The 25,889-nt window shown below is 42.6% G+C and overlaps 1 protein-coding gene across 3 annotated transcripts in view; it reads right to left on the bottom strand.

Moving 5' to 3' along the window:
• ITPR2 (inositol 1,4,5-trisphosphate receptor type 2) overlaps positions 1–25,889 on the bottom strand; it is a gene marked incomplete at its 5' end in the record, with an annotated part of 263,069 nt that overhangs the window by 46,888 nt on the left and 190,292 nt on the right. For all 3 annotated transcript variants that reach the window (XM_084279428.1, XM_084279429.1, XM_084279430.1), the window contains 3 exons: positions 18,357–18,476; positions 19,653–19,748; positions 25,658–25,768. In XM_084279428.1, coding sequence (XP_084135554.1) covers positions 18,357–18,476; positions 19,653–19,748; positions 25,658–25,768 — 327 coding nt within the window. The remainder of the gene's footprint in view (positions 1–18,356; positions 18,477–19,652; positions 19,749–25,657; positions 25,769–25,889) is intronic.

Raw genomic sequence — 25,889 nt, 5'->3', positions numbered from 1 at the left:
CCATATACTTACATGCTCAACCCAGTGGGGCTCTTTCCACAGATAACAACGAAAATGTAATTACTTGAGAACAATAGAAATAATTTAGTCTTAAAAAGTCAGCAGCAAGTCTTCGGCTGAGATTTATGAAAGGCAGCTTAGCCTGCAGCCTCAATGGCTTTTGACAAATGCCAAAAAATTAGACTGAATGCTTCTTTTCACTTAAGTTCAGCCATAAAATTTGCATACCTCTGACTAGGTAATTACATTTACAATTTTATTTTCTCTGTGATTTCTAACAGCTAAACTGTTGCTCACCACGTTGCAGTGTGGTACTTCAGAGCTGCCAAGGTAACGTCCATAACTATTTCGGAGGCAGCTGGACCGCAGCGGTGGCAAATACATTCTTAACCGTGCAGCTTATATACACAGCACACACAAAGCCATACTAATATGTGTCTCTTCCTACAAACTTTTACAAATTGTATACTTTACATGACTTGTAAAATACATCTGCTCTTGTCGACTAGTAAATATTTAAAATGCTTGATAGCTGCACGAAGTTTATTACTGAGCCTGTCAGCAAATGCATTCACGATGTCTTTCAGGTCAGTAAGAAAGAAAGAGTTAATCCCAGGGCATAAGGAAAGGCTACTCAAAGTGCAGTGTTCCCTATATTGCAGCAAGCGGTTTTCATCCAGAAACCCTGAGGCACATCAGCCATTTTAAAGTGGGGGAAACTGAGGCAGGCAAGGAAAGGCTGCCTTGCAGATGTGATCTGGGTCTTAATTACTACACAGAGATTGCCACAGAGACCAGGCACAGAGATGAGAAACAAGGCTGGCGCAGCACTCAAAAGGACCACAGGAACTTGGCTTTGAAGTGGTGATCTCCGCTGGTGGGTTAGGATTGTACTACATGAGATAATGCACTACCCTGAGGAATTATCAAATAATTACATGTCTACAGAAAGAGTGTCAAGGATCAAGCCTGAAAGTAACAATGGGTCTGAAGAGATAGTGTAATAAAGTAACCAGAAAGGGATCGCACTGGTTTATAAGCCATTTACCCGTCTCTCCATCCCCTTTTTATCTAAGAATGGTGGGGAAGAGTTACATATACAATTTACACTATTTATTCAATTTCCCTAGAATCTACTGATGAGAATAATTTTTCTTCTTAATCTTGATACAAACTAATATAATTAAGTTCATATTAACTTTTAATGTTAACTAAAGATAATAAGTGGAATATCCAAAAGCAAGAAAACACCAAGAAAGGAATGTTCAAGATGGATAAATCTATTTCCTACAACCTCCTCATGGACAGAAGCCTGCTTGGCCCCAACAGCAGAGCACCGGGCCAATGTGACAGAACATGAGCCTCTTATAAAAGGGTCATGGGCAGATACCCAAGAAGACATGCAAAGAATCACACAGTGGACAACTGCAGAGCAATATTCTTTCCATCAGTTATTACTTTTTTACCTAGCAAATGTGTGGACAGTCTCATTACATGCATTAATATCTTATGCAACTTCCATTTATTTTTCAGGCTACAAAGGATCACTAAGACTAGATCTAACTAGTTGTTCTCCTTCACAAAAGACATAAAACCTGGTCCAGTCAGTAGTCTTTGCAGTGTGCCCACATCATCATCTCCACAGGACAGCCTGAAATAATTTTCTAGAGGTCCTTGCATCACCTTCAGTACATGCTCTAGCATCATGGAGAGACAAGACGAGCTTGTGGAAACCAGGTAGTTACTGTTTAAAAATTCCCTTTAAACATCTTTCCTGGTTCTGTCTTTCAGCTTTATTGAATGCCTTCTGTACAAGCAAGAGCACCCAATTCACCTTCTCTGTATCATTCATCATTCTGTACACCACTGTCACATCCTCTCTTATTTGTCTCTTCTGTAAATTAAAACAATCCCTATCTTTCCCATCCCTCCTCAAACAAGAGACTCTCTGTGACTCAATTATTTTCCTTGTCCATCTCCAAATGCCCTTTACTTTGGCTATATCTCTTCTTTAAGACAAGAAGAAAAGAACTGACTAGAGAGAATGCAATCACCCCCTGCTTTGCGTGACAAATTAGCATAAGCAGAAGCAAATATATTCCCCTTTTTTTATCTTCTGTAATACAAAGGAACTTTGATGGAATCTTGACCCTTTTTCTCCAATGTCAACTATTAAGATTTTGAGTTTTCTAATAAATGACAAGTAAAGGATGTATGGATAGTTCTTATATTAAAATTAGGCCAGTTTGGATCAAAGGACATGTGTAGGTTCAGAAACTTTCATTAGAACCATGAAAGAATTCTTTTATAAACACACTTGAATTTGTACACTGAACTGGAATTTCCATTTGTAGACCATATGGAATCTCAAGGTATTGCTTCCCGATATGCTTTTGACTGTCCATAATTTTTGTTGTAAAAGCACCTCTCTATAAATATCAGTAACAAAAGTTCCCTTAACATGTGGAAGGGAAACCCTCTCAGACCTTCTGTGCTGTAATGGGACCAGCTAGCACAGAGTGTTAATTTTAGAGACATCTGGTGATTTGAGGCAGCACTGAGGCAGCACACCTTTTACCATCAGGTTTCACGTGAAGAGCAACCATGTACTTTAAACCCTCGTGCACCCAGTGATCCACACTGCATTAGACTGCATTTTCAGGCAGCGACTGCCTTATACTGATGCATGTACAGAGGCTAGCACCATATAGCCACGGCTTCCTGGCCACCACTAGACCAAACAGTCTGAAGAACGGGCCAGGATCTTCTGTGCAAGCATCTCGGCTCCCAGCACAGACCCATGGGAAACATCCAGGGATTGCTGACTGAGCTGGAGGAACTGCGGCAGCTCACAGAAGGGATATGTACCCAAAGCTGTCAGCAGTAGTGCTGGGCAATGAGCACTACTTCATTTGTTTGTTTCCCCATCTCTCTGTCTCTTACTGTCTGTAGTCCAGACCTTCAGACAGTAACCTCAGGGCAAAGGGCCTATCTATATTCTGCTGGTACCGCAGTTTGTACGTGGGATGGATTCCTCCACACTGACACAATAACAAGTATTTATGCATTGTCACAGCTACATCGATAAATGAACGAACAGAAGCCCACAGTAAGACACAGAACAGCCTTAGAAATGCTATGTTATTTGGCAAGTACAATGTTTTCTGAAGCTCTGCTTTCATGATCCTTCCTTCGCCCTGTAATGAGCTCAAAGGCCCACATGAGCAAAGGGGACTGTGTCAACACACTCCTCGACCAGTGCTGAGCTTTTTGTGAGATCAAAGACACAGCAATGAAAATAACAATGTAGTGACAAACTGTGAACCTAAAATATGGAAAGCTTATCCAAGCCGATAATACACCCTAGGCTGGTAATACAGCCTGTGACTGGCATGTAAAGGCTGTGCAAGTTTTGAATGACATTTTTTTTTCATATTTAACTCCTGGGATGTAGGTAAGTGTCACTACAACAGTCTTCTGGGGCAGCTGACAAAGAAGACACTGGATGGCCATGGACAACAGCAACTCTAATGAAAAGAACAGCCCTGTTTCTGTTTGCAAAGCAAAGCTCACAAATGCATGGCAAGCATAACTGATAGAAAAAATAACCATCAAGAACCTGAATTTGCACAGAGCCCCCAAAAAATCACGTCTGAGGAGAACGCTCACTCAGTCAGTCACACACAAACCCATCAACCATGCCAGTGACAATATTTTAAATGTCAACACCATATTTTACTACTCATCAAGGCATGTAGAGATGAGAAAGAAATAGCATACAATGGAACAGTGATTTCCAAAGAGGGGATGTGTAAGGCAATAACTATATGAATAAAGATCACTTGGCTTTCAGTCAGTTCCCAAGGAAGGGCTGTTGTTCATCTTGAAAGATTTTTACTTTAAAAATTTCGAAAACACTGTAATAAAGCTCCAGTACAAAATGTGAAAGATTGAGGACAGACCAAGAACGCTGAAGACATTAATAAAGAAACAGTAGAGATAAATGACAGAATTACAAGGAATAACTCAGTCTAAACTCCTCACAAAACATGATTATAAAATCAGATCTGCGAGTCATCTGGGATTCCATATATATGATCGGCACAGCATGGAAAAACCACAGCAGACCCATCTTTTGCAATTAACAATGTATGGGTTTCCTGCAGGCTTTTTGTTTGCAAGACAAGATTTCCTTGAACGAAAATGCAGTTATTTAAATGTTCTCAAAGAAGTGATTTGAAGCAGTGAACGATCACATTATCAGCTTGTCAATTACTCATTGACTTGGGGTACCAGATTGGTTTGCCAAAATACCTATGTACACATGTGTGTGCATCTGGAAGAACTTGTCAGAAAAGAGAAAGTAATTCTCCACTTTTCTTTTTCTCTGTAAAACACAAACTCCTTCCATATTTTTAACAAGAATGTGTCAGTCCTTGTTTGTAACTTGTGAACTGCAAGGGTCTCCTCTGTGGCCCAATTTTCATTGAAAGAATGAGGTCTAACCAAGTACACAGCCAAGACAGTTGTCAAGACCCCTGCAGATTTCACCAGGCTTTGCTTTAGGTCTCAAAAAACGACAGGAGCCTGAGAAATATGAGCTACAAACAATGGGATAAAGACCCCCAAATTCTGTAAGATCTATTGCACTCTCTAGCATTTTGAGACTGCCAAATCTGGGGAGTAAAGGCTATCTTTTATGACTAGAATGATATAAAGGAATCTAAATGGGTGAGGCCTAGTGTCCTGTAAGCAACCTGGGCTTCCATGGAAGACTTGGTTCACTGGCAAAGTGTCAAACATACTAAACTGATTTTTTCAAAAAGGCCAATGGAGCACTACTATAAACTCTGAATAACTGGACAAGAAGCATTAATGAAGGCATAAATATTTTCTGTGCCTTGAAAGACTTTATATTTACTGTATAACTATTAAAAAGTGTTACAAATGTCTAAAAAAATAGGAAGAAAATTTTAAAAATTAAGCTTGACACCAATTCTTTTGGGTTTCTTTTCACAGCTGTAAGGCAGCAGCATAAGGCTGTTTGTTACCTGACTGGGGAGATACCTGGCACATGGGCAACCCTGACAGGGGAAGGGTGCCGGGCTAGACAGCAATTGGAAGCATGCTGGGGACTGGGACTTCCTTTGGGGAGGGAACTGGGCGCGCAGTTCGCTTGCAAGCTATAGCACCCCACAGTGTCCTCCCTGCCCTCACCCCTGCCCCGGCTGTGGCTCACTAGCCAACCCTTCAGCGTGCCAGTCAGCCTGGTCTAGCGTGTCAGGGAGGAGAAGCCATACAGAGTCATGGAAGTTCATGAACTACAGACCTTGGGGAAAGTGAGGCAAGAGGTGTTTGCACAGACCTGATGTCCAGCGCATGACATCTGATAGATCTGCTGAAAATTATCTTCATCCCTACCCTGCCAGGAAGCAGATACGCTGCAGCATGGGTTGCCAGCCCAAAGGCCAGTGGTCTTTCACCAGGGAGAAAAGAGACAAAATACAGCTTGCAGCAACAGCAGAATAATTGCATCTGTTCGGATTAGTTTCACCTTGCTGTGCAAACAGGCTTGTGGTGCAGCTGGGGCTCATTTACAGCAGCAATCTCTTCCTCTTTTTCCCCCCCCCTCAGTCCCTTGGCTCCTGGAGCCAGGCAGTGTGAGATCTGGCACCACCAAACCCCCTCACAAGAGGAAACCCCAGTCGTCTTTCTGAACACTTCATTTTCTGCTTAGAGAGCAAGGAAGGATAAAAAGGCTGCTTGGGGACTGACGAGAAAAACCCCAAGGACTAAGAAACAACAGCAGAGAGAAAGTCAAGGGAGTAGCAAAAGGGATGGGTGAGAGACAGAAAGGGACAGGAGACAGAAAATGAAATCCTCTTCCACGCTGTGCCAGGACCTTACTGCACGCCACCTCCTACCCAGGGCAAACAAGAACACTCCTATCCCCATCAGTAAACAAGGAGGGAGAAAGCAAGGGGAAAGGAAATGTCATCTTAACCATAACTGAGCAGAAATTTTTATTCCAACTGGCTGTACTACCAGTAATAACAACTTCTCAACTCCCCATGTTCCAATCAAAACTGAATGGTGCTTTCTGCAATACACAGGGCAACTTCCTTTCCAGAAGTCATTACAGTTTTATAGAGCGGCACCTTTGCACTCTGCCACAAAGCAATCTGTTAACAAACATTAGGAACAGCAGGGATGGAGCAATGGGAGACTCTCAAATCAAGTATTCATTGATTTCATTTAGATGATTATACTGTACAGAGCAACCAAAAGGGTTTAGAGTTAATCTTCCCCTGATGGCTTGTGGTACATGAGCAGGGCCCTGGGTGGTCCAGACGCTTTGGATTCTGTTGCTGGGGCTTCCATGGCCTTGCATAACCTCTGAGACACTACCTCTCCTCCCCAGCCTCTACGTGGTACACGCTACAGATTGTGGGTAGTAGTGATCTACCTCACAGGGAAGGGAGAGATAAAACACCTCAACGTTATCACATAAGAGAAACCACGATGGTTAAGCGATCTCTCTCACTGTTATGTTTGCAGCCCTCATAGTAATTTTATTGGTATTTTTGCTGTGGTTTTGCTGTTCTTTTATCCCTGATGAAAGTCAGCAGAAGACAAAATGACTTGCTAAAATCTCAGCGAGCTTTACTCCCATTTGTCTACTTTGTAATTTCTTTCACAGGCAAAGCTTATTTGCAAAAAAACAAAACCCAAAAAATGAGTGTATGTGTGGAGAAAGTTCAGGTCAGATAAAATGTGTTGTGACAAAACAAAATTAATTTGAGGGGTGTAGAACATCTCTACAGGCTACTTGTAAACTGTCATGGACAGCTGTGCCTACAGGAGCCAAACTGGCTCAATGCATACGTTGGTCACATTTGGGTTTTGGTGTACACCGACCATACTGAATATGGGATGTGGGCAGCAGTATGCAATCCAGAGTGTTCCAACAGGATGGCACAACTGCACTCATAGAGTGGCTCCTATTATTACTGTAAGCAAAATTTTGGAGAGTACAGGGTGGAAGGTCATAAGGAGACGATGCAAGTGTGAGACACAATTATGGAAAGGTAACAAGAAAGCCTGATGAAGAAGGGAGAAAAAGAGAGCAGTTACTGCCTCTACTCTTCTTCACAGCACAGCAAGGAAGAAGATCCCAGCCACACACTTCTATGAAAGGCAGATAAAATACTGTACCCACAGTAAGACCTTACTGGCATGCTCACCAATGTTGTACAGACCCAGTCTGAGGAAAGACCAAACCCAGCAACAAACGAGCAAGCATATTAATCCCAAATCCACACAGCAAGAGAACTATTCACCAGTAAAAGCCACCAACTCTTCGTATACATACTACATAAGCCTGAGATAAGAGAGCTGTGAATGGCACACCCTTTTCAGGAACTCTCAAAATCCTTTTGCTAACGAGGACTTTACTTTCTAGCTTTCTCTTCTTATTCAGAACAGTGTTTCTCTGCAAAATAGCTATCTACTGATGTCCAATATGTGGCTTCTAAAGAAAAGGAAGGCTAGCATAAACAAAAGGAGAAACTGCTTATGACTCTTATTTTGAGCCAACATGATGAGGCAGACCACAGTTTTAAGTGTTTGGGTCTTCAGTGTGGACATACCTCTTCCTGTAAGTCGTAAGACCAGAAGACATTAACTGGCAGTCAGATTCCCTTCCTCTGGCCCCAGAGTAGAGCAGAAAGTAACTCACTGGTTGTTACGTGAGATCATGGGATGAATGGGCTCATTCTCTTCTTCATCATCTACCCAAACTACAAGGAAACCAGCTCAATCTCTGACCTGAAGCATAAGACTTGCATCCCTGGCTCTCTCCTCATGTTTTCCCACCCTTGAGTCTCATCTAATACATTTGCCATATATACCCAGGGTGTCTTTTGCACACTGTGACTCCTTAAGATGGATGCAGTTCACCAAAGCAATCTCTGACATAACCACCAGTTCTGTTACATGCAGGTATGTCTTGGAAGATGGCCACTGTATGTACACTGCACCTGTAGAGGCTGGGAGAAGCCATCTACCCATCTTCAATGATGCTCATTAAAGAGGCTTCAGTCCCCAGTTGCAACTTGACATCATGGTTCAGCCACCATGATTCAAGCACTTCTTGGGTATGACTGTTGTGTGGTCCTCTTAGTTGTTACAGCAATATCAAAGTAAAAAGCCTGTGAAAAGTAGCCAGTCGTGTTAGTATCCTATCCCACCTCTCGAACAGGTACTTCCACAGCAGACAGAAAACCATAACTTGACCATTCAGGGTCAAAACCATATGAGATTAAAGTAGCAAGTAAACAGCTGAAGCTGCAATCTGCCAAATTCACAAAAGACATGCATTTCCTAATCTCTGTAGGGGTCTGATGCATCCACTTTGGGGGTAAAAGAGCAGTTACAGAGTGCAGGAGATGGACAGGAACTGAGAGATGTCTCCAACTAATTACAGTGGTGAGATTCTACAGCTTTTTCCAATCACGCTGTTGAATGTTTGCCTCATCTTCCAATTGGTAGAGCAAAATATCTTTAGGGGCATAGGACCACAGAGAAGAGGGAGTAAAATTGGGAGTTGCACTTTCCAGTTCTGTAGTATGGTTACTATCCTCAGGAGAGCGCTTTCACACGGCACCTACAAATTATCAGCTCCCAGTGGGAGAGCAAAAAGGTAAAAATTTTGTCTCCCCCCCACATTAGACACTGACAACCAATGTTGCTTTACCCAACCCACTACTAGCTAAATGGTGCTCTGCAGACAGACTCATAGAAAGAAAAAGCTGGAAGGACCAAGTTCATTTAAGGCTACATCAGATCATTATTCATAACACACATTCTGAAAATCCTTGCCCCTATGTAAGAGCAGAGAAACCATTTCTTTGACCCTGGGTTGATGAGACGCTTATCTGTGTGCAGGTCCAAGGGTGTTTTACTCCTGTAAACCGACTGGTGATCATAAGTAACTGACCGCCTCACTTTTGGTGTAGAAAAGCATAATCAGCTGTTAAAACTAAATTTCACACCTTGGACACTTTTAACCAATAACTCTCTTGGCTGTCTCAGGAGAAGTGCAAGCTGGACCTGATTTTCATTTTTCTGTGCTGAGTTAAATAAGGGAAATAAAGAGGATGGTGACTGAGGTAGCTCTGCCTATTTGCCAGTTACAAATTAAGATCGCGTCTCTTCTGGAAAACTCTATGATGACTGAGATACCTAATTAAATTATGACATCAGAGGAGATGAGAGTTAAAACTGAGAAACTGTGAGGAACAGACATATTTTGACATTCTGATTATTGCTCCTTATTTTTGTTAACCTGTAATTACTTCAGTGACTACTGAACAATTGAGATGGATAAAAAAAGTACGTATCTGTTAGAGAAGATGTGTGCTCCCTCCCCCTCTTTTTAATTAAGGTGTAGGATTTCACAATGCAGATATCTGAGGTTTATTAGAACTGCTCTGATAACATTAAGTAAGACCAGACTTCACTTTCGTGATATTTCCAAGGTTACCCTCACTTCCCCTCAAAACAAACAAAGCAAGTTCCTCCTAGCTGAGAGTAAAACGTTGTAGTTGTGCTTTAGATGTAAGAAAAAGAGCACTTTGGTTCATCTGAAGGTCACCTGTAATGGAAGAGCCCAAGCTCTGCCTCCAGAGCAAGACTTTACCTACAGCAGACCACTACAACTCAACACTCTCTGTAATTCAGCTTTCTTAGTAAGGGGAGTTGGCAGCAATCTGCACGAAGTAGCCAGCTACATCACAGCTGTCTCTGAGCAAGCAGCGTGTACACGCTGCAGTTGTGGGCAACTTGAAGCGGCGTCTGCTTTGAAGGGTGACTTTGTAAAGATGTGGTTCCACATTTATTGTGACTGCTGGATTGAGTTTACTCAGATTACAAGTAAAATTAGTGTTATTTCTACTTAATGCTCCTCCGTGGAAATTCACCCGAAGAGCACTCAACCACCTATATACCACGACTCTTCTACTGAAGACTGTGCATGCCAAATCCAAGTGGAGAGCTCTAGGACAAGAGTGCTGTTCGAAGTGGACAGGTCAAGTTGTCTACTAGTATGAATCGGTACTGCTTGCCTACTTTCAGTGGAGGCATTCCCACGTAGACCAGCTAAGGACACAGCTAAATGAAGACCCATCCTTAAAGTGAGAAGCTAAGTGACTGCCCTGTGGGTGGTACAGACCCAAAGGAGAACCAAAGACATTCTCCCCAGCCCGCGCTGCTTTGGATAGCAATAAAAGAAGGTAGTATGTCAATTACTAATACAGGACAGCAAATGAGCCTGAGAGCAGAGAATGTCTTAAACAGTATGTCATTGTCCCACAGCCAATTTTCAGAGTAAAACCACAGACTAATGTGAAGATTTCACAATGCAGACATTTGACAAAGAAAGGATATTTCTTCTGGTGTAACGTTTGGGCCCCAGCACCAATAGAACGTATTTCCCAATGACAAAAAAATCTTGTAAACCACAAAACACAAGGACACAGGATTACAGAAGTTAAAGATAGAAGAAGAAACCCACAGAGCAGAAATATTAAGGCCACCTGTGCACTACTGAAATGCACAGTTGCCACAGCCAAACAGGATATGTCCCTTGTTCATATTACATAGAAGAAAACACACACATATGTATAATAGACAATTGAGAAGTAGAGCCAGAAAAATGAAAATAAGCTAAAACCTTTGTGGCCAGTCTACAGTAAAAGCTCTAGCCTGAAACCCAGTAGCTCTCAGAACCCTATGTCAAGAGGACATCAGAGGGAAAACAGGTCCCCGTGTAGATCACGATCAAAGTCACGACAGGATCCTGAGGTGAATGCTTCCAAGGAGAAGGGGAGGAAAAGAAAACATCGAAGGACAAGTTGCCAAGGTTTTAACCTGAGACCTAACAACGAAGCAGAAGGTGCCAGGGTTTTAACCTGAGACCTAACAGCAGCCACAGACATTTGTTTAATCTTTCAGGTGCTCATTAGTGTCAAGCCCCTGTGGCAGCCTCCATACTGTCTCTCTATACTGTAGCTGGCTGAAGCTAGAGTTATATACCATCCTAATGAGCCGCAAGGAGGGTGATGTGCGTCATTGGCTTCTGTTTCAATCTTGGCAATCTAAGTGTAAAAGCCTTGCAACAGCTTCTGATTCTGCTGACATTTAATTAGCCGGTGTCATTTTGATGCCATAGCCTGTCTCATCAGGATGATAACTACAAACAACATGTGGAGCATAAAAGTTCTGTGAGAAGTTTCAGGTCTGGCAGCCAAGGATACGAGTCCCCTGACAGTCACGGTTCCTGGGACTGGTCCCCATTAGCCCTTTGTTTTGGCAGTGCTACCAGCAAGAGCATCTCTGTTAAGAAGTGAGAAACAAAACAAACAAAAAAACCAACCCAAAAACCTGCAAACCTCAGCAAAGCGTTGCAGAACTCGACGTCCTTTAGCTCTAAAAATTCTACCTGTCCCGCAGAAAGGAGCATCATTACTGCACAAACTCAACAGCTATTCACCCTGAAGGACAGGTTTCCTCTGAAAGACAGGTTTGCTTGTCTTCTGACCTCAAAAGGAAGTCCTGTTTGTTTAAGTATGCATAATATTTTTCCCCATTTGCCATCAAGTGCTTGGGAAAACAATCCCCAATAATGACCCCCAAGTGACTGATCTGTATTTTCACTCAACATAACCAGTGATTCCAGTACAGTACATCCACTGACACCAGAAAAGCTCAGGTCTTTCTGTATTTAGTTCTTTTTTCTCAAATCCTCTTCTCATTCACTAAACTTACCACTTTTTTAGAATGTACTAGTCAGAGATGTAAAAAAATTCCAAATTAACCAAGCCTTTTTATTCACAGAACAGAATCAACTCAAAATCTTTGTCAGTAGAACCTAGGCTTAACCCAATGTTTAGTAAAGACACACACATGGGACTAAGGGGCCACAGCTATTTTGAAGCAACACATCTATCTTAGGTAGAGGATGGGCAGAAAGAGGTCAGGAAGCTTAAAAATTCACTTAACTGGTGTTCCCCAGATCTCAGCTCTTCTGAAGGATCCTTGCTGGAGCTAAAAGCTGCTTCCCAAATGGATGAGGATAATACTATCTTTTAGAGCAAAATGCTCTAAGAACTCCCAGCTCCCACAAGGACAAGGAGACCTCTTTTAGGCAAATGTTACGGGCCATTAATGATAACATCAACAGCAAAGATGAAGATGTTCTTGCAAGACTTTTCCACTTGGCTTCTGTTCATCTCTGCTCCATGGTATAGCCATATCAGCCAGTTAATGCTCACTGCAGACTTCTGGGGGGTGGGTAGCTGGTTTGATCCATTCCCTATCCCAACGAGCCTTCCAGGTGTTTCTTTGCTATATCTAATAGAAGGTGCTTGCCAATACACAGTATTAAATAATTAATTTTTGCCTTCTTCATAAACATTCCTTTTTAAACAGTCAAATTTCACCCCAAATTTACCCCTGGTGACAGTCACACGTACTTCAAGCACAATAGTGTTTTGTTTGCCTGGGACAACCCAACCAGTTCAGAAAGCTTTGGATTCTCTTACTAAAATAACAGTTACATGCAATGATCCTCTCTCTCATTTGGAGGAACATAATCACAGTGTTACTTCTCACGTTCCCCATACATTAAACCATGGAAAATCTCCTCTTATTATTTTAAGCAAGGTCTTGCCATGGAATCCTTTGCCCTGACTTGAATTAGATGCAGGTCAAGACAAATGGTTGGGCAGAAGAATTTCCATTTAATTTATAGTATATGTTTTAATAAATGTATTTTATTTTATGCACACACACAAACGGTCTACGTTCATCTGTCTAAATGTTAAAATGCAGCTAAGTGAAGGAAAGCCAGCAGCTGCTCCAAGCTACACCAAAAATAACTACCCACAAAGAAAACCCTTAAGCCTTACAATTCCTCCCTCTCACACACACACATGCATGCACTTGTATCTGTTATCTTAAGAAAGCTCCTCTTGCCTTAGCAATCCACAATATTAGCAGGACAAGAAAGTTTATTTGAAAAATACACATTAGCCCAATCTCTTTAGAAGACTCTCAGAGTACTGATGGCCTCAGTCATCATGCACTTCTCAACCATAATACCTGATAAATGTCAATTTTCCTCCTTAGTTAAGTACCTGGGACCAAGTGAGCATAGAAGGAAACCCAATGTTAAAGCAAAGCACTGGGGATCAAGCAAGGAGTAATCACTTCCCATGACAGCTAATGACTTGCTGTCTATACCTGCTTGGTGTCTTTACCTATAGCACCAGGTAATACCACCTACTTTAAGAGAGGGGGAAATAAAATTATTGAAAGATTTTAACTGTTCTAAAATCCTATAAAAAGGAAGATTAATTTTTAAAAATATTTCTGAAGCCACTAATATCACTGTCATTTATTTTCTACTGTAGTTTATGAGAATCCCTGAACCACATGGTTCTAGGCACAGCATTAATGTGGAAAACAAAGCTGGTCCCAGCCCTTGCTGTATTCAAACCCGATGAAAGATACAGAGGGACATGCTGAACGGAAACCCACAGAAACAAAAGGCTTTGTGCTTCTTAGAATTTTGCATATTTGGACAGCTAATTTTTTTAAAACTGACTTTAGTTTCTCCTTAATAAATGTATCAATGCCAAGTCTGATTATCAAACCAGTCCTATTCCAAATGTCAAAAATAGTAACTTTTAAAAAATAGCCTGTAATGCACAACTACTCCCAAACTATAAATCTATGCCATCAATTATTACTATTTTAATTGCCTAGTTAGCAAATCTTCTTCATATGTGCACACTAGCACTGAATATACTGAATGAAGGAAACATGGCAACAAGACATTAGTTTGATAAAGCTTGGCAAGTTTGATACAGAAATCTTGATGCTGCTATTAATGTATTTAGTACATTAAACATATACACAAGGCTGAACGACTTATTTTGTGCAGTCCATTTAAAATTAGCACCAGAGTGGAAGGAGAAGGACTTACTCATTATGTCCAATTGCTACAGTACACTTAGTAGTACCTGCAGCAAGAGCCTCACTATTTACAGCAAATCCTGCCACTTTTCCCTCCATTTATTTTAAGAACTTACCAATGGAGGAACACTTCCAGCTGTGTTAGTCTACCAGAAGATAGCCTGGTTCACGCTCATGTTTGTTCATGCTGTATAGCTGCACTGATACCAAGCAGCGTTAATTTCTTCTGCCCATGTGGGGTGGAGGAAATGACTTTTCCTTAAGCCTCAGTGTCACCAGAAAAGTCTAAAAATATAAATAGTTTTGGTACTCTATTGGGATTTAAAGAAGTTTTTAGCTTAGCCTCATAAAATAAACCAAAACACCCTTCTGTTTACCTGGAGGTTAGAAAGGTATTGTGGAATTCCAAGACCTAGGCTGCCTCTCCAGCAAGGCCTTAAAGCTTACGCTTAAAACCCAGCGCCGCGGTAAACATTTTGCTTGCCTGAGAGCACAGCACACACATCACAAGAGGGGTGACACGCTAGGGCAGAACCCCTGTGCTTCTGCAACAGCTTCGGGAAGCAGATGGGAGAAGTCACAAGGCACTGAAAATCTGAAAATTTTCTTATGGCATTACAAGCTGCTTCCCTGCTCCCTACCCACCTCCGCTCACATCCTGCTCGAGCAAGGACACGTCTACCTGGTTTTCCAGGCAGGTGAGAGTGCATTCTCCCCATGCTGCAAGCTGACTGGAAGCTACGTAAAGTTATTTCACCTTTCCCTGAGCCTCATGAAGACAACCCCCACTGAAAGGTACAGTGTATGAAATTGGGTTTGAGGCCTGACTGAGGGAGCTTGCATCTAGCTGAGAAACACAGAGAAAGACCCCCAGGTATCTCCTGTTAGCAGAAGCACATGCATACATGCATGCAAATTGCAGGAGCCTGTAGTTATAACCTGAGCCTGATCTCACTTCATAGCAAACATAAAGGGGGTCATGAACTTCACAGAAATACTACTAACTCCAAGGAAGTTTTGAGGTTTTTCCTTTAGTTTACAAACTACCAAAACACTTTGTTCTAACTAACAGGTACCAAGCTCCATCAGCTACCTGAAAAGACTGAAGGTTTCTTTAGCCTTTTATGATTTCTTTTTGTCAGGTAGCCATTTAAAAACTTGATTCTCCTGCACTGAGGAGTCTGTAGGTAAGAGGCCAGTGAGTATGAAACTTTTTTGTGCTACAATGTCAAAAACTTTCGAACTCTCTCCAGCGACATCACATCCAGAGGAAGTCTCTTTGTGGGCCGCATTACTAACTTTGGAAAAGAAAGCACACCCTGCTATAACAGGATCTTTTAAAAGGATGGTAATAGAAACACCACACCAATTTTGTTTGATTGAGGCTGGAACAGAAGAGGTGTAAGAAGGGATGAAACTATCCGTAACACACCACTGGCATTCACGCAGGACTAAGAAATCAGCAATGTCAAGTTGAAGGCTTGGCATTGAGCATGACATTTGAGCAAGACAAAGAACAGAATCTCCTCTCCATGGATTTTCAAGAGAATTGTGAATGCTCTCTATCTAGCAAGAAGTGGCTTATTTTTCCAGGATGGTGCCTCAAGCGCCAGTTTGAGTTGCTCCTCCACAAGCCCCTGTGGAAGTGCTCCATCTGGAAGGAGCCCCTACCCCAAAGACAGGCTGCAGAGTAAGGGTGCAGTTCAGGGTAGTTCCTCATGGATACTTCAGTTCTGCTTTCTCCCAGTGGTGCTCCCTTCTCCTCTGGTCAAATGGGAAAAGTGAGAAACAGCAGCTTCCAGACAGCCTGGAGTCAGTGTGGGGGAAGCAGCACAGCTATGGCACGTGGCAGGCTGGAGGAGGATGAAGAAATAAAGGAAAGAAAAGAGGGGACAGAGAAACATGTGGGAGACACGTGATTATCATGACCTGGCATATTTAACAATCAGCCTCTTACCATCAAGTCCCAGGCTGCTGTGCCTACACACACGTGTGTGTGTGATGTGTGTGTGTGTGTGATGTATGTGCGTGTACATGCACTTGCATACGTGTGCCTGCATATGCATTTGGGGTAGGGAGGCTGTGAAGGAGATTTAATAACAGAAATCTCAGCCTTGCTTGTGACATATTTATAACTTTCTATGCACTGTGGGTCAAACACTTACAAGAATGCCTTTTGCTTCTGGTAAAATCAACCACAGAAAGGAAAAGGAAGGATGCAGTGGTGGCAAAATGCAGAACCCACATCGCCCTGAAGAGTGCAACGACAAAAACTGAAAGTCTGAGCTCCCCAAAATAAACTGTCTGTGTTTGAGGGCTGTAACAGCAAAAAAGAGGAACTCTTGGTCTTGATTCTGCTATTACAGAGGCACCAAAAAGCTGTAACTAGAGTAAGTGGTCACAAGTGTCAGGAAAGTGACTTAAGAGCCACACTGGCTGTAGAAAAAAAATAAAAGTCAGATGAACTGTGAAACTGTAAGGAGCACAGCAAAGAAATATTATGTAAATCAAGCCAGCTAAGCCAAGTGGAGGGCTCAGCCACCAAAAAGCCACTTCAACATAGCAAAGTGTAAGAGGGTGTTTGGAGAGTGGAACCAGCAAAGGAACCGTGCAACAATGGCCTTGCTGAGGAGGAACCACGCTCGCATCCTGCCTGTCCCAGGGCGAGCGAAAGGGCACACATGGAAAGAGTTTGGGGTCAAAGATCAGCCGTCCTGTGCCAAGAAACATAGCCTTGCATTAGCAGAGGAGAGAGAAAGGCCCCAGAGGGCCTGCCTTCTCAATGCTCTGTTTTCATACAGGGCTTGATGTGGGTGCACAGCTACTGCAGACACATGTACCGAGCTCCAGAAATGCAAGAAGAGAAACACAGTTGGGTTTTTGGTTTTTCGGTTACAGAACAAATCACGCCATATAATTCTACAGAACAGGAAGGTGTGTGGTACGTTGCTGCCATGAGCCTTATGCCACCAAAATCCTCACTACAGCTCATCTGGAATAGCTGTGCAGTGGCTTCATGGGCCTGCCCAGCACCCAGCAGATGTATCAAGGGGCAGAGCTTAATGTACAGCTCAGCTAGCAGTGACCTCCCCTTGGCAGTGACCTCTCTGGTAAAATGACCCCAGCAGACACTTCATACATAGTTTTAGGTTTATATTCTACTCCCAAAAAAACTGTTTTCCATTATCATGAACCCCATTAAGTCACCTAATGCAAACTGTAGGCAGAAGACATAAAATACCAACATTTTGATCTGGTGGGCATTTAGATTTTCAAGGAGAAAACAGTCACATGAGGTAAGCCCCTACAGATACCTTCTAAAAATTCTATCCACTTTGGTGGGAATCTCACATACATACAGCAGAGGAGCAGAACATGGTCACCCATAACAAGAACACAATAACAAGACTTATTTAAATATGCTGCAAGCATAAGTCAGTAACTCTTTTTCCATTCCTTTCTGGAAGGAAACGTTGCATAATATTCACATAACTATAGATTGCTTTATTTTCTTTTTCCATTGGGTGTTCAATTCCTAACAATACTTATTAAGTATAATGGATGTGGAACACTTCCTATCCCATCTATTGCTTCTTATGTAATAAAAGGTTTGTTTTTTTTAATTTGGCCCTTATATGACATACCAAATGCCATCACTCATGATATAATAAAAAAGTGGTCTTTTTTTAAAAAATATTTTTTCAACACTCTTAGCACAATTTAAAAATAAATTATTTTTGATACCTCTGAAGAATAAATATCCCATTAAATAAAAGGCCTCAGTGTCCATTTTACCTTTACCAGTAGAGAAGAAAAAGTGACCAGAAAAAGCTTGAGGGCAGTACAACGTAATTCAAAAGGAAACAACAGTGAAAAGGTCCAATTATTCTTACTGGCTAATTAATACATCAAAAATAACAGGAATCTTCTCAATAAAAGTTCACTTGGTATCACAGTTGAAGCTATTCTTTAAATACAGTGATAACAGTAACATGATTTATTTGATTGATATGAGTTGTTAATTGTGAAAGAAGACAAAGCTAAGTGTACATTAACTCTTTTGCCCCATGTCATTATTTCACACAAAGAGAGCCTACCAAACCCTGTAGAAAGCCTATGAGTGAGATATTGTGATATTGTGAGACTGCTTGCTTGTTCTGCTCTCAGCAGCTTTCCAGATAAAGTCAGGCTGTACACAAACACCAGCCAGAAATCACAAGAAGGGAAAAGTCCGCTTTTTGATCAGACAGGTTTTTCATTGGAAGCTTTTCCGAAAGCGGAGCTTTTCTGGAAGCAGGCATGCAACCAACAAGACATACCTGATGTGCCAAGATATAGATATTATGGCCAACATCTTTTGGGGAGATGCCATCATCTCCGTTCTCCTCCTCATGGTCACATTCAAGGCCTTGGTTATATGCATTCTTCATCACATCCACCTGTAACACAAACCAAGGAGAGGTGAAATTACTGTCATTCTTGGGGGCAAAAAGCCTCAAACACTGTGTTTGAACACGCTCACTTTGTTCAGTTCAAGCCTGGATGGGTGCCCTGCAGTCCTGCAAGAAGAGCAATCAGTCTCGGAAACACTTTCTGAATAAAGACAAGCTTGAAGTATTTATGAAGCTCCAAACTGCTACATTTATCATCAGCAAACATTTGCAACCAGGAGAAAGGAACAGGGATGCTGAGCCTTTCTGAATAGGTAGTTTGACATGTAACTTTTATAGACAGATCTACAGATACTGCAGGTAGAGTCTTGTGGTGCTTAAGAATACAGCCACGATTTCTCTCTGGCTAGAGCTGGCTGTAATGTCACTCAGCCTTCTCCAAGCAGTTTAACAGAAAATTAACACTAAACAAAAAACCAAACAAAAAAACCCCAGATCTAGGCAGGGTGTGGGGGTTAATTCCAAAATATTCACAAGCCTCATACAGGGCCATTGGGGGGAACCCAACCTCAGGGATGGCTTCCTCGTGCTGACATGCCACCATGGCGATGACTCCCTGAAGCCAGCAAGCTTCTTGCAGCTCTGCTCAAGGGCAGGGGCCAATGCCAACAGATTTCCCCACAGAGCAGGTTTTTCAGTCACTGCTGTTATGTGGTCAATTGGATCAGAAGTAGTTTCTCTCCAGACTTACAATCGATCTAAAATTCCTGGAGACCTACACAAGTATCACGGATGTTCCAAAATACAGCAACAACTGCTGGTAACTCTATAACATACATACATATTATATATATATATGTATATACTGTATGTCTAGGCACACACTTCTTCTAGCACTGTTTCACAAGCTGCACAAGCTTAATTTGCCTGCCCCTGACAAAGTGTACTTGAAGACAGTCTACCAGAGTATGATAATTTAGTTAGGAAACAATTACAGAAAAGTGCTTGGAACGGATAAAAATAATGAAGTCGTAAAGACCGAAATCATGCATGCTTGTTCCTTTTAAAGTACTTTTTGTGAATTAGTACTATCCTGATACACTGTGTCACTATATGCTGCCAACACTTTTCAGCTTAGATGCAGATCATTTTAAAAATGTTTTAATGACAGGTTTTGGTTTTTTTACAGCCAACAGATTTATGAATATTCAGAAGTTTTCTCACCAGTTCCCTTGGTCTCATGTTAAAAAGGATTCTTTCCGCATTCTCACTGTCGTGCCTGCTTTCCATAATAGCCAGCAAAAGCTTGGAGGCATTGTTCTAGAGATACAAAACCAAGTTAATGCAAATTTAAAAATCTATTTCATGGATTAACGACCCTTGCATTTGTTTTAATTGAGATTATGAGGACCATTTTTTAGCGGGTAAGATTTTAAACCACTTGCATCTTTCCTTTTACTGACATACTTAACAGGGGGTTCCTCCCACGTTAATGTCAGCGCGCCGTAAGGCTGGCGAACCCCACACACTGTACTGAAGTATTTCAAATACTGAAAAATATTCGACTTAATTACAGCACCTCTTTCTACACCAGACAGAAGAAACGAGATCCCATTTCCTTTCCTGATTGCCCACCCAGCAGTTTTTGCCGTGGCTTTCTGTTAAAACGAGACTCAGAGGTAATTACAAAATGAGTTACACAAAAGGTTGCATCAGGCAGGCAGGTTTCCTTCCTCTTTGGTTTTTAGAAAGTTCGACTGGTTGTTATTTGAAAGGCTGTAAAATGAGCTGTTTTCATATGTTCTGGACTTTTGTTTCACTACCAGATATTCCTAGGCGAACATATAAAGAGATTCCTTACTTTGTCAACTGGCTGCTTTTTGCCAAGACCTCTCCTAAGGATTAAACAGCATGAGAATTAGCAATGCTTCAGGACTTTGGAGCCCTCTCTGACTTCCAGTGAAATCAGATGCTGTGAAGGGGAAAGGAAGAACGGTTTTGGAGGTCTGACTGCTTTTCCAGCAGAGCATGGTTGCCTTGGGTCACCTGCCACAGCACCCCCTCATCATCCTCTGTGACAGGTGGAGCTGCGTGAACACTCAGCAGTAGACTGTAGTCCCACGATACAGGTAGGGGACCGTAAAACTCTCAACCCCTCCCAAAACCTCTTTCTTAGTTGCTTATTGCCAGCTGCCAGCAATCCAAACTGCAACTTCTCACAGCGAGGGTGTGCCTCAGACAATTGGTGCAGACAGTTTTGGAGGAATAGAGCTCAGCTGCTTTTGGGACTGAGGCAAAGAGAAAGATGTTACTGCGTGTTCAAGCAACTTCGGTTTAAGCAGCCTTTGTATCTCTACGTTTTGATAGCAAAAAAAATCTGGATCCTTAGAGGCCAAGATAACACAATTGTGCAAGTTGTCCACAGGGAATCTCAGCCAAATTTGTCCCACTCAAGCCTTTTTTTTTCTTAAAAAAAAATTATTTGAATACTATACTGTAGAAACTCGATGGAATTGCACAGCTAAAATCCTGCAGAGTTTCTTCTTGGTGGGCACAGAGTCACCATAAAATCTTGCAAGTTGGATCCCAAAATTACACATTTGAGGCTCTCCTTTGGACTGATCTTTCAGCAGTCCCATCCCCACTCAAAGATGGTTGCTTAGGGCTGTGTCAAGCTGAGCTTTGAATATCTCTGACAGGAGGACTGTAGGAATAGAAGTCCGCAGCAGAAGGAAGGAGATGGAAGGAGGGTAGATGAATAGTATGAGGATTTATAAATGACAGGGGAACTAGGAACTTCTGGGAGCTGTGTGAGAAACCAGCAGAGAGGAGACTTGGCTTGCCAGCACAAGGATGAGATAAGGACATGAAATAATGGATGAGCAGAAAAGACCAGACTGAGACTAGCTAAAGGAGAATGGGACTCCATATGGATTTTTCCATAGTTCCCCTTTCCTTTTCCTCCAGAATCAAACCAGTGTCATCCACTGGAAAAGTCTAATCATACTCTATACCTTGCAACCCACATTGCACAATAAATTACAGAGTCACAGAATCATAGGGGTTGGAAGGGACCTCGAGAGATCATCGGGTCCAACCCCCTTGACAAAGCAGTGATGAAGAAGTGATGCTTCTTTTTCTGATGCAGTTTTCCCCTACAGTGGTGACCAAGTCAGTTGTGGCAGCACCGGGAGGATCTTAAACTGAGAAGGTTGGAAAGAGGGAACACAGGCTGTGAGACAGCTTGAGAAGGGGAGGAAACAGTGGAGGGAAGCACCAGTCTACTCACTCAAGAGTGAGGAGAACTTTAAAGCTATTTTCCAGCACAGACAACTGTGGGGATGGAGAGAAGCCTACTGCAGCTTCCAGGAAGTGAAGAAAGGTAGAAGGTGAGTAGGACTTTGTGTCGTCAGGCGGCTGGCATGCTACAGCCTAAAATTAAAGCAGGTGGGCACATCCTCCAGGGTTTTGCCCTCTCTGACCAATTGCATCTGACATTGAGATGCTCATTTGACTACTTATTCCTCATTTTCTTCATCCTTTGGGACCTGGCATCTGATTTCCATTCCCAGATGTCAATGAGGAAGAGAGCCCATGATTTAGAAAATACAGTATAAAGTTCTTCATAACACAAGAGTATTGTAAAAAATCAGTTCCCAGGTGCCTCAAACAGGACAGCCCAAAGTACTTATGGCCTTCATTTCTCTTTATCTGGTCCCATATCATCCCCTCATGAGGCTTTTGGAAAAATAAATCGATGTGTGAAGGATCTAGATACAGCAGAGTAAGGTGCTGTGAGAAAAGCCAAAGAGACACGCATGTTAGACTCTCTCTAGCCTCAGACTGACAAGGTCTCTTCATCCTGCCACTACGGAGAATGGCAGATATTGAGGTCATGCTGCGTGCCAGGGCTTAAATACCAGTCAGTAAGGAAGGCCAGGGGGTCATACTCAAAATAACAAGAAGCAGAACAGAACATTGGCCATCTGTGCACGCAGCGAACACTGTCTACCCTGATCACTAAATGATTCAGGAGTCCAGTGGAAAATATATTCCATGAAGATGTAATTAAATACCACATCACAAACTATGTACAAAACAAGCTAAATTAAGATGGCATGGGAAAATGTAATTCTGCATTGCCTTTGCTTTGGCTGGGGGAGTACAAGTTCAACATATAATGTTCCCTGAAAACAGCGTCTGAGCTGGTTTGTACGTGCAAGCGGGCGGGCCCATGCACTTTGTATTCTGTATTTTCACTGCAAAATTTATGTATTTGATTTGCAACTCCAGAGTTGCCTACGATGCTGACAGCCTGTCAATGTTAAAACATCACCCAGCAAACCCAGTGCTATACTATTTTGATGCGTTGCCACTCAAAATAAAACCCAGTAAGTTCTTAATTTGAATCTAATTCTTGACTGCGCTGCGCCCAGTTCTGGGCTGCCCAGCACGAGAAAGATACAGACTGACTGGCACGAGCCCAGCAAAAAGCCACCAAGATGATTAAGAGAATGATGCATTTTTCTTATTAAGAGTGTCTGAGAGCTGGGACTGCTCAGTCTGAAGAAGAGAGGTCTCAGAGGGACCTTGTCACTGTGTATATACACCTGTTGGGCGGGGATGAAGAAGAGGGAGCCAGACTCCTCTTGGCAGTGCCAATAAGAGGGCAAGAGGCAACGTCCAGAAATTAAGATACACATTAAATTTCATCTTGTACTGGGTTTGCATGGCAAGGTTTTGTTAGTGGGAGGACTGCAGGGGTAGCTTCTGTGAGAAGCTGCTAGAAGCTTCCCCTGTGTCAAAAAGAGCCAATACCAGCCAGCTCCAAGATGGACCTGTCACTGGCCAAGGCCGGGCCTGTCCGAGATGGTGGTAGTGCCTCTGGGATAACATATTTTAAAAGCAGGGGGTGAGAGGAACCTGTGCAACACTAAAACCAATTGCTGCCAGAGAGGAGTGAGAAGGTGTGAGAGGAACAACCCTACATTCATCAGGTGAGGGGGACACCACACAACACTGGAAGGAGGGGGAGGAAATGCTCAGGTGCTGAAGCAGATACCTCTACAGCCTGTGGAGGATGATGAGGAGTAGAGATTCCACCTGCAGCCCATGGAGGACCCCACACTGGCACAGGTGGGGACACCTGAAGGAGGCCCCATGAGAAGCCCATGCTGGACCATGCTCCTGATAGGACCTGTGGCCCCATGGAGAGAGGAACCCAGGCTAAAGCAAGTTTTCTGGTGGGACTTGTGACCCCATGGGGGAACCATATTTGGGCAATCCAGTCCGGAAGGTCTGCACCCTGAGGAAGGGACCAATGCTGGAGCAGACTGTGAAGAACTGCAGCCCGTGGGAAGGAGTCACATTGGAGAAGTTGGAGGACTGTCTCCCATGAGAGGGATCCCACGCTGAAGCAGGGGAAGAGCATGAGGAGTCCTCCCCCTGAGGAGGAAGGAGCTGCAGAGACAACTTGTGATGAACTGATCACAACCCCCATTCCCTGTCTGCTCAGGGGAAGGAGTTAGAGAAATCGTGAGTGAATTTGAGCCCAGGAAGAAGGGAGGAGTGGGAGGAGGTGTTTTAAGATTTGGTTTTATTTCTCATTAGTCTACTCTGATTTGATTGGTAATAAATTAAAGTAATTTCCCCAAGTCGAGTCTGGTTTGCCCATGACGGTAATTGATGAGTGATCTCTCCCTGTCCTTATCTCAACTCACAAGCTTTTTGTTGTATTTTCTCTTCCTTGTGCAGCTGAAGAGGGGAGTGATAGAGCAGCTTCGGTGGGCATCTGGACAGGGTCAACCCAAACACAAAACCCCACGTTTTTACTGTGAGAGTTATCAAATAGTGGAATAGGTTGCCCAGGTGGGTTTTGGAGCCTCTGCCTATGGAGATATACAGCTGGACATGGTCCTGGGCAACACGCTCTAGCTGATCTTGCTTGAGCAGGGGCGTTAGACAAGATGTCCCTTCTAACCCAAATGGCTCTGTGATTCTGTAAAATCAGAACCATTTCCCCAGTTTGAACCTTTGGTATCATTCATCACAATTTTTGCTGTTTAAGTAAGAATAAGGCATATGTAGTCTCCTATGAACAGGGTCAAACTGGTCCTTGCAGCGATATCGCTAAACTCAATTTTTGGTCATTGCATAGAGATGATGTTCTGCACACATCTGCCACCTTCAATGGCAAAACAAAATGGCACTAGAGTTACTGGAGTTAGGTCTTCACAGGGACTGAAATTTGGACTTCTAAAGAACTTCTGCATGTTCAAAGCTAAATGTCTTCTTAAGTGTTTTGCTTGAGGGGGAGGGGCCTGAATTACAGTCCCATTCAAAAATGTAATTACAGTTATTAAAATCATGTGTAAAACACTGTTGATTCAATGTTTCATTGTACATGATATGTAGCTATATTAATTATTTTATTAGACATCCATAATGTTGCCAATACGATGCAAGGCAGCTACCACAAAGTATTTGCTGGTTTTGGGGAGGAAACAGACCATCTGCATTGAAAACACTTCACTTGCAAGGCAAGAAAAGGCAATAACCCAAGGCTCCTCCTGTAAAAGCCCTACCCTACTTGGCAGAGAGTCTTGCTGCAGAGCTCCCCTCTGCGTGCAGTGGCACACAGACCACAGAAACTTATCTACGAGCCTTATCCAGCTCTCCAGAGAATACAAAATAAAATCACAAGCCCTCCCACTTTATGCTTTGTCCTCACGACACCGAGAAGGGAAACAAAATACAATTTACTTTAACCTTGTTTCCAACTTTATTTGACATTACAGGTCATCTGATATATTATTCTTTTATCACAACATCTCCTTTTCAAGTAATTTTTTAAGAGTTCAGTATAGGCAGAGAATGCCTGACTTGTTACATGTCTGTGCAACGCTGCCATTTATCAGTCCCATGAGATTTTATGCCCACAATATAGACTCTTCATGCCAGCTATATCATCTCTGGGTTTGTTTTTTTTTTTTTTAAATTAGCCAGGGGCATACTCCCAAACACAACAGTGGGTCAAAAGGCCTGTGGTTGAGGGCTGGATAAAGATTCATAAGCTGAGCTGAATTTGTTTGCAATGTCTGTTTTCGAAAGCTGCTGAGTGTATTATGCTACGGCAAGATTAAGTAAATGTCAGGTTGCCTAGAGCTCTTGCATAGGTATGTCTTTGGTTATTACTCAAATTTAAATAAACAAATTTATATCCACTGTACCTTTAGCTGAAGCACCAAGTCCATGCAGTATTTGCCAAGAGGGTTTATGTCATTCAAGATTAGTGCAATTATAATATCAATCCCGTTAGATTCATGGGTGGCTATGCAAGTCTGCAAAATAAGAGAAAGGAATCAGGGGTGCAGGGAGAGGAGTGGGAGGGAAGGAGGAGGAAAAAGAGGGAGATGGGTCAGGTGGAGGGAGGGAGAATATGCACACCAGCAAAACTCCAAA

This window comes from Gallinula chloropus (genome assembly GCF_964237585.1).
Source record: "Gallinula chloropus genome assembly, chromosome: 1".
Taxonomy (NCBI): domain Eukaryota; kingdom Metazoa; phylum Chordata; class Aves; order Gruiformes; family Rallidae; genus Gallinula; species Gallinula chloropus.
This window is presented reverse-complemented; position numbering and strand designations above follow the sequence as displayed.